Here is a 12,417-nt window from a genome sequence, read left to right as displayed (position 1 = left end):
GGGGGGGGGGGGGGGGGGGGAAGGGCCACCACGGTCTCTCGAATCGGTTCGATAATACGACGGTCTCGCGAAACTCACGAGTGCCGAATGTGCGACACATCGTGTCGTCAGGCGTCGCATCGACTCTCGTCGGCGTGGGAAACAATCCGTAATTGAGAATTGGCGCATGCGGTAATAACTGTAAATTGTTAGATGTAACACTCACCCGCGTTATTACTGGCGAAATTTAGATCCTTACCTGAAACAAAGGAAGCGGACGTTATTAGCATGGACGGGTGGATATCGACGGTCGGACGGTGCGAATCTACGTTCTGGTATATGCGAGTATCGATCTCGACGTGCGCGTATATACACGTGTGCGCGCGAGTCGCGTCAGAAATGCATCGGGAGTGTTTCGAGATTGAATCAGGGCGGCGACGAATCGAAGCGTCGGAAGTACGAGTTGCGCCGGATCCACTTTCGCACCGCTTCCGTAAACAGCGACGTCACCTTTTTTCCTCTCTTTCTACCTTTTCCTCTTTTATTCTTTTAACGCGCACAGGTTTTGTCGAAAACGTTGGTTTTAATACGCGCGATTGCAATCGCGTGTCCTTTCCTCTCCCTGTGATTCTCCCCTCCCCCCCCCTTTTTTTTCAACACGACGTTAACTGTTAAATTTTCAATTCTGCATGCGCGATCTCGAGCATCGAGAGCATGCGAGACCGTTTCTCTCGCCGAGCATGGCTGATAGCTGATAAAATAATGATGTTCGAGATCAGCTGTTAACCCCCTGGTCTATTCTGAGACAAATTTCAGCAGGTGGTGGTCTAACGCGGTTAAGTTATCGTCGGTTGCATAATTGATCCCGGGCATCCGGAGTTGCTCGCACCGCCGCCCGGATTGACGTCGCTAACGTAAAATACTTAAAAGGGAAGGAGAGAGAAAGAGAACGACAGAGAGAGAGATAGAGAGAGAGAGAGAGAGAAAAAAAAGAGAATCAGCCCCGGCGCTCCGCAAATAGCTTCATTTATTTTCCGCCAGGGCAATGCTCGTAATCCGATTTAACGCTTCCCTTCCGTTATATTTCCGGATTAAACGCGGTTACAGTGACTTCTCAGCTGCATACTGAAATGTTCGAATTTAGTTAGACACGCGATCCTTCTTGTTGCGCACACATATTATTTCGTATAAACTAACGTGTAATCCGCGCGCATGCCGGATAATCTAACCAGGCGCATGCATACAAATGCCGTCGGAGTGTTCGCGGTTGCACTCGGTTGCATGTGATGCCACTCGACGGAAATCCGGAGTCACGCGCGAAGACGGTAAAAGTAAGTAACCGGAAATAAGAAGGCATCGGCGAGGGATCGCCCGCGTTTCGCACAGGTGTGGGGCGGTTGGCTAAACTAAGTAAAACACTGTCTGTCGATATGTGTGTGCGAGCAGTTGTATTATCTATCTCAATTAAGAATTAGATAAAAAAATTAATCACGTGTGTTATATATTCTATAGCTATAATATATGTAATAATTTTGCAATTATTATAATTATCTTTAGCCGCGTAATAACGTTTCGAAGAGTAGTCTTCAAATACTTTGCAACGGAAGGGAGGAGGGGGGAGAGTAAAAAATATCTAAATTTAGCGTGACGTAATCGTTGAATGGCCCCTTCATTACGTATGAAAAGAATGTGATTTTTTTACACGATTATATGCCAAAGATACGTATTATTCAATTGCATATCGAAGATACGCAATTTGGTCGGGAATCGAGATCTCATTGAGAAACAATGTTGTTTCATCGAGGTTAAATTGCCGCCCTGGTGTAATAACGCATATAAAATGCGAATGATTTCACGATATGCTCCGTAAAAGTGAAACTGAAACGACAAATCGCGTGGAAGTGAAACGTTTACATTTTTATCCCCTCGGAAACGTATAACTGGTAAAATGTTAATAACTCGACATTTTTGTTAAAAATGGGATCGACTTTAACACGAGTAAAAAGGCTGTGACAGTTCTGACGTGCCATGCGCGCGTGCGTATCGCTATTATAAATATTATTACGAAAACGTAGCGCGCAGTTGGTAATGCCACGAATTAAAATACGGCCGGCATAATGCATGTGACTGGCCGTAAAATTCCGAGAGAGGCAACTCGATGCAATATTTACATGGTAATGGATCTTGGGAATTCGCGACGTTTTTCCTTTTCGCGATAAGGGATGCACCGTCGTCTGCAGCAGCTCGTATGGTCTGAGATTCGTAGATCTTCGCAGTGGATCTCAACTTCCGCCTCCGGTCCTCTCGAGCTCGCACCGGAAGTCGTTTCTCGGGCATTTTAAACTGCGGCATCCGACCACGAACATATATCTCTATATATGTGCACACATATATGTGTCTGTATGTGTACACACAAACACATATATATGTATATATATATTAAATCCGGTTGTTTTATTCATGTGAGAAGGAGGAGGAACTTCCTGCGAGCGGCGGCGCACTTTTGATAGCGACTCGACTACGTCCTTTATGGACGCTTCCGAAGCAAAAATGCCCTGCCCTCGTAGGATCAACTCCGGCGATACGATCTGGACGACGGAAGAGAAAAATTCGCGAGACGATGACGACAACGGAGAAGTACCCCGAAACGTCCGATAGTAGTGGCCGCTGCCGCTTGGAGTGTATCGCCGTCGGATTCACTCCTTCCCTCCTAACAAAATCGCGGACCATCGACGGAATAGCTAGTGTTTGCCGTTCGCTGCCGTCCGTTCGTTCGTTGCTCGCCCAGAGCAACGGTACACGAGCAAAGAAGTCTCCGCGATGCTACGACTTTAATTGAAATACGTGGAAAAATAGATACAGGGACGAACTCGTACATTGAAGAGGGGAGACGAGGAAAGAGAAGAAGAACTCGAACGCGCTCTGTACTCGGTGATAGTTATATTCCACCCGCGTACTCGCGTAGCGATAATCGTGATAATAAAACTCGCAATACCGTGAGAAAATTTTATCCGTTTTCGAAACTCTCCCTCCTTTCCCCTGCTGCGCCGTTGGAATCGAAAGCGTCTGATTTACAATCGTTTGACGCGATGACTGCGTAGAGAATAGTAATTGTGCTGTTGTAGAGAAACCATCGCTTGCTGTCGAGGCAAAATAATATTTTTCTATAGTTACTAATTTGTTCTTACAGCAAAATAATTTGTAGATTCGGTAAAATAATCCAACGAATTAATACTTTTAATAAATCAGTTTGCTGTCCATATAGCGACTGATCGATTTTGCTGCGACATCATGAAATTTATTATGCCAACAAATTTTTTTTCTTCGTGCGCCACGACGATATTAGAGAAGTTCGTTTCCGAAACTAAAATCCAATTTTTAAATCAGAGTGTTATTTTAACTCATAAATGAGAGCATAAGAATCAAATTGATACAGATGTATGAATAAATGAATTTTATTCCGTTTCGTTTTTCGCCCGTGTCACAAGCGCTTTTAGTACCTTCCCTCCACTATTTCCTCCACTTATTCTTGGATTCAGCGAAGTAGAGTCAATAACACTCGAGAAGCTCAGCTATAAACAGAGGTTGTTTTATTCCTTGGATCTCTTTGACTCTTACGTACGTAACTTTTTGTAATTCAGTTTAACGTATTGTGTAACATTGCATTTGAGCTGTGTGAGTTACTTTTATCAAATAATCTATAATCAGTGTAAATAATCAATATTACGGTTTTGCTAAAAGTTTATATTATATTTTCTTAGAGAAAAGTTTTATTACAAAATTAAAGAATGAATGATGAAGAATAAAAATAATATAAATAATGTAAAAAAAAGAAACTTACGCACCCACAGGTTTATATACTAATTAGCCATATTCATTATTCCGCAAAACTTGAAAAAATACCTATATAGAAACCTATGCATTAACTAATAGTTGTCGGAGCGTATCAGGAAACATATTTGTATGGAGCGGAAAAATCCTTTTCGCAAGCCTGCTACGAGATAACCGGTATTTGTCAGTTAATTTGTTAACGTACTTTGCACGCTCCGCTTTGTACCGTTTCACCGAAACGTCGTCCAAACAGATCGGTCACGATCCGCTTTCGTCACGAATGTGTAATGCGAGGCAAGCACCGGCGGCGTGATCGATAGCGCTGCCGGGGCGAAATAAAAGACAGTCGCTTCTGTCTCGAAGCGGTCGAAACGATCCTCGCGCCGCGGACATCGACAAAGAGCGCTTTCGGCCATCACGAAGATTACCGGCGAGGATCCACGGGACAGCGGAGGCTTGATTTATTTGTTGTCTAACGTTCCGGCGAGTCCTTCTACATTATTTACCCCTCCGCCGGCGAGAACGCGCGGGATACAAAAGGTGGATTCCACGGTTCGATCGGTGGGATCAATGGATCTCGCTTGTCGACGAAAGATTTACTGCCGGTCCTACGTCATGGTGGAGGGGTCACGCCGCGAAGACACCTTTATCCGCGCGACGATCCACCTATCAGCCCCCTCTTTGTCACTTAGACCAAGGCCCGTGCGCGAAACAGACGGGAAAAAATGCAAATTGCGGGAAGGATGTAGCGTTGCCCGAAGGGGAAAAATCGCGTTAAGCATCGCGGGTATTTTTTAGGCTGACGGCTCTGTGGAGGCCGCAGAGGGTGAGACAAAAATGTCTCTCGGTATATTCGAACGGAAGACCACCAGGTCTTCCTCAATGAGAGGGTGCGTTTATTCGCCCTGTATTCACGTAGCCGATTCGAGCCGCTTCACACAAGAGGAATATCTGGTTCATAAATAAACCAGTCTTATAAGCGACGCTCTCGGGATGTTATTTACTTTCGACTGGGAGAAATCTCGCGCGCGAGCGCTTAAATAATCGAACATCCCGCGACACCTGTGCGATCATGCGCTGCAGAGCAAACGGCTCGGAGGAAAAATATACGTGCGTTGGGGCGAAGAAAAAAAAAAGGTGGAAAAAGAGAAAAAGAACGGAAAGGGGAACACAGAGAGACGCGGGAAAATAGCGCGGAAAGAAAGACACGGGAATTAGGTGGAGGGATGGCGGCGGCGGTCGGACGAGGACTGCCGGTTGATGGCGTAAACAGCACTTTGTATCGACGTGCCGCGTACTTTTCTTTTCACCCAACGACAGTAACCCTCTCGACGAGCTTAAGTCCACTCCGACTTCCCTTCCCTTCCCTCCCCATCAGAGACTTTTTCTTCTTCCTCTTCTTTATCTCGGGCCGCTTTCGATCAGCCTGAATCTGCCACTTAGCGCGATCGTCGTCCCTCCGACGGGATGCCAACCCTTCGAGGACGAATGGATGGATTCCCCCGGTTCGAGCGGTAAGTAAAAGCAAGCCGGGTTTTAGCGGCCGCGGAGGCGAGAAAGAAAACGGCTGCGAAGGAGTGCGACGGGGTGGTAAAGTCGACTGGCGCGGCGACAATAGGAAAAAGAAAAGAGTCAATTTCAAAAGTGGTTGTTACCGAAGAGAAAAAACGGGGAGGAAGTCTAACGGCTGGGGAAATTACAATCACGGCTCCGTGTGCTCGCGATAAAACAACGGCTTGAATCAGGATGCGATTGTAGCAAGGACGAGGGGGAGAGAAATTACCCCGTCGAGATCGATATGCCATTACTTTAAACGCCAACGAGGCTGACACGCACTTTGACGCGGCTCGGAGAATTTCCAACCCCCTTTCTCTCAGCGCGTGTCTTTGGAAAATAGCTATTTACCTAAATGGCTGACAATTGTCGCAGCGGAATATTAACACCGTTCCCTGCCGGGGTAATTTTCTTTTCGATTTCTTGCGAACCAAATTTTATTTGTCAAATAATACACGTGGCAATCGTCAAAAGCATTTCATTTTCGGAGGAAAAGCGTATCGGTATTACCTGCTCAATATCGCTTCGAAACTCACGCTAATCGCGGCAGCCGCGTGACAGAACTTTTCTCCCAGGGGCAGCGCGCTGTCGCGCGGTAAGACAGGCGGACAAAGGGAGTGACAATAGTTCTAGTAGTCGGCTTGCAACTCCAGGGATATTTATCAAGTTTGCTTTCGGATGTTCTTGCAGCGGCACCTGGTGTCTCGTTTCCCCGCGGCCAAATCCGTGCACTTTCGCGACGCGGCGCACGTGAATGTACTATGCATAAAGGAGTCGGTGTAATACCGACGGCGGCGCCATGAAAAATTGAACGTCTTCGACGTCCATTGTTCCCCGGGATTGGTGGAGCCCCAGATTCTACTTCTCTTTGGTAATCGAATTTTAATCTCTCTGCAGAGAGAGAGACGACGGTCCGTAGAGACGGGATTTCACCCAAGATATTTCACGTCGAATTGTGAATGTTTGATACGTTCTCGCCGATAGTTTCAGCTTGACGAAACAGGGAGCGGGGGGAGGTAACTCGCGAAGTCACGTTGAAAAATCCAGAAATCATAGGATCCTTGTGCTCTTTTTGTTCCCCCCCCCCCCCCTTCGTTTTCTCTTCACAGTAACATCCTTCGTATGTCGAGTACGAGCTTTACGCGTTCGTGCAACGCGCGTGCTCGCATTTTACGCGCGTTATCGTATCAATCTCGCGCGAGCCGCCTCCGTATATTAAATAAACCAACATCTGCAATTCACCGGTATAATGGCCGCTCGCAGCGAGAAATAAACGAGAATATGCGAGTACAGCCGCCGTCGGCGAAAGATATTAATACCTAAACCGCAATTTCCCCACCGTTAAAACTCGTTTCGTCTCCGATGAAGGTTTATGGCGGCGCGATTCTGCGCGGGCTGCGGCACGTATATTCAACAGATCTTTATTGTCAGCGGGATCATATTCGCCATCGAGATAAATCACAGATCCCCTCGGATGCACGCGATTGGCCGTCCGACGGCGCCGTTGCCAAAGTAGGATAAATAGCGAATCGTGGCGTCTTCTACAAATGAGATGGATATTTAGTCATGACCGCGAACGTTCGTCTCTCTTTCATCTCCTAAGGAAGATTAAAGCTCGTAAACTCGACAAGCGCGGATTCTGAGATCGAGACGCTCGTATACCGACATTTTGTACGCCGACAACGAACCTCATCCGATTTTAAAGCTCCTGCGTCCTAGTTTGATGAAAACAGAAGCGAGAAATCGCATACCATATATATTTCAGACAACATAAAATCGGGACGTGAGACACCTGAAAGATGTTTTTAAAATATTTTAAGGTTGTAGGTTAGACGTCTTAAAAATGTTTTCCAAATTGTCTGGGATATCGCGGTATACATGGATATAAAAATATATGTGCACAAAATGGAACTCGTGATCGATTCAGCACATTTGCAAAAATGTCCGGATACTTTCCCTTAACCTGAACAATCAATAAATAGCCGTAAAATTAATGTAGCAAAACTTATGAGAAAACATAGGTTAAAAAACGTAAGTTGCATATTACGTTAATTTTCGAGTATTTATTGATTGTTGAGGTTAAAGAAGAGTGTCCAGATATTTTTACAAGTGTGCTGAATTGATCACGTGTATCAATTTACGCGTACATTCTTTCATCTCCACGTATACACCGCGATATATTTTGTTGCACGATTTCTCGCTTCTGACGTCAGCAAAACAAGGATAATCATAGCGAGGAGCCTTAATAAATTTTAAAACGCGAAAAACAGTCAACAGGACGGCGGGATATCACGATAACAATTTGTCCAATAACATGCAACACGCGCGGAGGAATCGTTAGAACTAATAAGACTTGCAGGAGACGCGAAGGGGACATTTAGCGGCACATTCCGGTCGGGCGACAAGATCGAGCGTCACAAAAGAAGGAAACGCGTCGCGGAACTTCGACGCTTCGAAGTTCCGCTGGAATCCCCGGTATCGCTTTCAGTGATCCTTAATGCACTTCGATTCCTCCTCCTTCGCGCGCGCGAACCCCCGTTCGTTCCTTTCCCGTCTTTACCGCTCGCATTACCTCTCTCTCTCTCTCTCTCTCTATCTCTCTTTTTCTCTCCCCGACGAGAAACGATACACGATTATACTCGGCGCGCGCGCGCGCCATTGCCGACCTCTCAAATGTCCTCGAGGAAGCGGCAGCGTTTAGATAAAAAATTGCAGCGAAAGGGAGAGTGAGAGGCAGACAGAGAATACGCTTCGTCCTCTCCGCGGCGACCATCGTTCGCGGGATATGGTCCGTAGAACAGATGAGTGTCTCGAAGCACGAGGATGGGAAAAATGTATTTCCTCAAAAATTATTCCCAGCTCACTCTCCCTCTTTCTTTTCTCTCTTTTCTAGTTCCCGTCTTCTCCCTTTTACCACCTCCAATGCCTGCAATGCCAAGACCATCCTTCCCGCCACTCAGACGACTCCGCCAGCCAAAAAGACGATCTGTCCGCGCGCGAATCTTCCGCCGTTCCTTTTATCCGGCCCGATAAATCCTCACAACGGCGCGCCGCCGCCGTCGCCACCATCGACCCCCCGCGCGACGAGGAGAAAATTTTCACCGCCGAGCCATCGGATCAGCGCGAGACAGCCTCCCCTCCCTACTTCCTCTCCCCCGTGTGTACGTTCGGCGAAATGATATTTCATTCTGATCCCAGGCGAGCTTCACTTTCCGGTGGCTTCGTGTATGTATATGTATGTATAATGTAACAGATGATGGATATTAAGAGAAATCCGAGTTTCTGAGACGGCGAGACACGACGGGAGGGTTGTTAGAGATATCCCGACAAATGACGGGGAAACGAGCGTGTCATTGGCGGGCTCGACGGGAGTCGATTAAGATCGATCAAGTTTTATGCTCCTGATGAAATACGTGTTCCGATTTGCACGAGTAAATATTATTACGTGTATTTTATTCCCAGACGCTTCGGCAGAATGGAGATTGACGTGTCCACTGTACACACACTGGCATAATAGCCTTGACATCTAATGGCACAATAGCGACTGGAATTTTTCAATCACAGCGTATCCGTGTATTGTAACTGTCGATTGTTCGATGAAACAATAACAAGAGATGTCTCGATATTATTCAAAAATTCGCGGAATTTGTGACATGAAACATAAAATCATGTGTGAAACAAATTGTGCAATTAATCTTACGTATATATTGCTATTACTGTTCTTTTGTTAAAATAATGAAAAAAGTACGATCGGCGGCAAAAATGTCTCTAAGAAAGTTTAATAAGATTAAACATTTCTTTTCTTTTTCAGTGTTTAGAAAACGAGTTACATTTGATACACCCTCGTCGCTCCGTCAAAAAATTAACGATCATGACGCATGAATGCGTAGACACGATATGTGTGATCGGAAAATATCAGCAGCCCTATGCCTGATAAATGTTACGGATATTATCTATATCACCGTACATCAATTATAAGGCGTCGAAGATGATGGACGAACGTTTAATTAAATTCCGAGTGCCATTGTTGCCAGAGAATTATCTTGTTTACCGTGGTGATCAAGATTTGGGAAGGACCACGGGCTCGCTTAATCCTACGTGCCGTTAGGCGACTTGATTATTGTCTCCCTCGGTCTCTCTCTTCCCCTTCCTATGCATCTCCACCACACAGCGCAGTCGGACGTTTCCGTTGATTTAAAGCCCCTAATCTCGGGGTAGAAACAACCGCCGCAGCCGGTCGTGGACACCCGTACAGCCGCGCGCGGTACAACATCGTACGGAGGGTGAAAACGGAGCCAATGCAGGCGCGGAAGAGAGAGGGTAGCGAGAGTTGGAGAAACTCGACGGGGGTTAGCAACCGGAGGAGGACTCCAGGCGAATGGGGCTGACCATCGTTGGAGCGCTTCGAATCAATTCTCGCTATCGCCGGGAAATGAATCGCGCTCGAAACTCTATTAATTTAGAATACTCGCGGGAAATGATTTATGAATTACATATAATAATGTCCTCCTCGAGCCATTGTACTTTTTTCGACAATTTGATGAGATTTTTTCCGTCTCCTATTCTCACCGTATTTTATATTCAGGCGATATTATTAAATGTATTATAAAATTGTTCGATCAAGTTTCGTAACAGCCGGAACATTGGAAGAATGAATCACATCCACCGCATTCCCTTTTAGGAAAATTTCCCCCGCATCTTTCTCGCGTTTCTAAGAAAAATTCCAATGGCATTTACGACTGTGATTCGGTTTCGCGGAAATATGATTCCTACGTTCGCTCGGGCTTTAATCTTATCAGCTCTGAACGATGACCCGGTACCACGTGCATAAACCACGTAGGGTTCTGCGGGGAGGGGAGCTCTTTCTTTCGCGCCAGTCTGAAAATGGCCATTAGGTGGTGGAAAACTGGAAATTATTGAAGTGATATTGGAAACCGATAAGGAAGCGGACGAGAATTGCTCGGAACGGACGTTATTAGATATGTGTTAGGCCGTACGTGGTAAAAGGGCGGCCGGGGGGAGGAGGGGGATGAGACGCGCGCGGTTAGGGCGAAATTTTCGTTAGCACGATTTCGCGCGAGATATCGAATAAAGCCGGCCGCGATTTAGAACGGGCTTCGCAAATGGTGTCCGGGATATTTATGGTACGTACGGCGATGCATATGCAGTTATCGATTTTTAAGATTAAGCAATGAGCCGGCGGCTATTGAATGTGCGATAATTCTAGTAATACCGAGTATCGGGTCCAATTTGCGCGCGAAAAATTATTAACGCGGTTGGAACTAATACCGCGCCGAATCAGGACCAGCGTATCACTTCGATCTTCTATATCTAAGGGGATATCATAATTCCAGGAATAAACGAGGGAACCTTAAACTCATATTAATAACCACGACTCAAAATTCGTCTCAATCTTACTCGGATGAATTTAGAATTTCTTCTTTTCAATTCAATCACGTGATATATACGTATCATTATACGTACGATTATAAAACGTACATCGAGAGCGAATATTCGGACGTCGAATTTGGCGCTCGTTGTTCCTTGAGTTTTTTCTTTCAGCTGTAATTTGTTTGCACTTCTAGATCCGAAAGTATAATACCACCGTCGCAACGGCGGTTTCGTTGCAACAGCAAACTGATTTGTCTTCGTGTACACGACGCCGATTATATTAACGGAGTCTTCACCGTACAAAAGAACGCAGACGCGTTAATTGCAGAATCTGCTCGAGCGCCCTGAACAGAACACAAACGGAAGCGCAATTGAGACTGGAGACCGGCGAGAACACCGCCGCGAAGTACGACCTTCACGGTTAGCCGGATTAGTAGCCTTTGCAGATCGCGGAATTGCTTGCGCTCGATAAATGTAATTAACCCGGGGCCGTCGGCCATGCGTCGCGAAGAGGAATATTCATAAAGGCCGTATAAGCGCCGAGAATCCGAGTTAAGATTTCGAGGGCCGAGTCGTATTTGCGCTGGTCAAATATAATAAGGCACGTGGTTCTCATTCTTCGCGACACGACCGTCGCGAAGGAGGGATCGCCGATAGCGGATGGCCGTGCGGATCGCGCGTGGTTGTTGCAGCTCGGTCGAAATCCACGACTGCTGAGAACGGTGGCGAACGGGGCGAGGGGGCACGCTCATTCGCAAGGACAAAACGAGCCGAGCAAACGCGACTGCGCCGCAATCTTCGCGATACACGAGGAGTGTTGCGTTATTGAAACGCGCCGCTCGACTTTGTGCGTAGCGCGGCGGGATATTAAATCGGCAGGATATTAAAACGTGTCTCGCGTGAGATAACCCGTCGCAGGCCATCATCTTGTTCTCCTCTGCTGCGCAAGTATACGTGAACGTACGTGCGGGCTATAGAAAGAGTTCCTTCTTCGCGTTTCTCTCGCGCAATTCCCCATCACACGACCGTTTCTTTCGTGCCCGAGCTCCTCCAGCGCGAATATTTTCTTCAAACAAGGAATGATACGGAATGAAAGTAGGAGAAAGAGATTGGCCGATAATCGCTGGATATTGAGCGTGCGAACATTTTAAAAGGCTTATAAATCCAAACGGGAGTTAGTCCTAATCAATAGCTGCTGAACGCGGCACACTCGACGAGGAAGCTGAAGACGTCTCGTTCGGCGGAGCGCGAAGTACTCCTCTGTTCTTCCGTCCTGCTTCTTTTGCTCAATTAGCCGGTTTGACTGTGCTGGTGGTGGCGGTGATGGTGGCGTGGTTTCGCCGTTTCCACCCGACGGAATCGACGAGAGAAACGGAACACCGCTGAGAGATCAGACGTGGATCCCGGAGTTTCACCGGTGTGCTTACGCTCTCGACGGTGCTAAGCTTCGCAGTTAACGCGGCAAAAAAAAGCGCTTAGAGAAAAAGGGAACGAGGGTTTAGGGAAGCGAGCAAGGAGAACGGGAGGGATTCAGAATCGTAGAAAAAGGAGGAAGAACGCGCGCGCGCGCGCCGTGGGATTGCGGAGGAGTCCGCGGCAAAATTCTCAAGTAGTAACGTTCAGTTTGTGGTCAGACGCAGCTGGGGACGTGGACGGGCGGGC

At 46.8% G+C, this 12,417-nt stretch overlaps 1 protein-coding gene across 1 annotated transcript in view; it reads right to left on the bottom strand.

Moving 5' to 3' along the window:
- The window catches only part of LOC106749109 (tomoregulin-1-like), a 102,279-nt gene extending 99,963 nt beyond the window's left edge, over positions 1-2,316 (bottom strand). Inside the window, exons 1-2 of the mRNA XM_014628220.1 lie at positions 2,151-2,316; positions 206-238 (exon numbers count right to left, since the gene is read on the bottom strand). Coding sequence (XP_014483706.1) covers positions 206-238; positions 2,151-2,316 — 199 coding nt within the window. The remainder of the gene's footprint in view (positions 1-205; positions 239-2,150) is intronic.
- Positions 2,317-12,417: the final 10,101 nt, after the last annotated feature.

This window comes from Dinoponera quadriceps, unplaced genomic scaffold, assembly GCF_001313825.1.
Source record: "Dinoponera quadriceps isolate SergipeBrazil2010 unplaced genomic scaffold, ASM131382v1 scaffold3024, whole genome shotgun sequence".
NCBI classification, from domain to species: Eukaryota; Metazoa; Arthropoda; class Insecta; order Hymenoptera; family Formicidae; genus Dinoponera; species Dinoponera quadriceps.
This window is presented reverse-complemented; position numbering and strand designations above follow the sequence as displayed.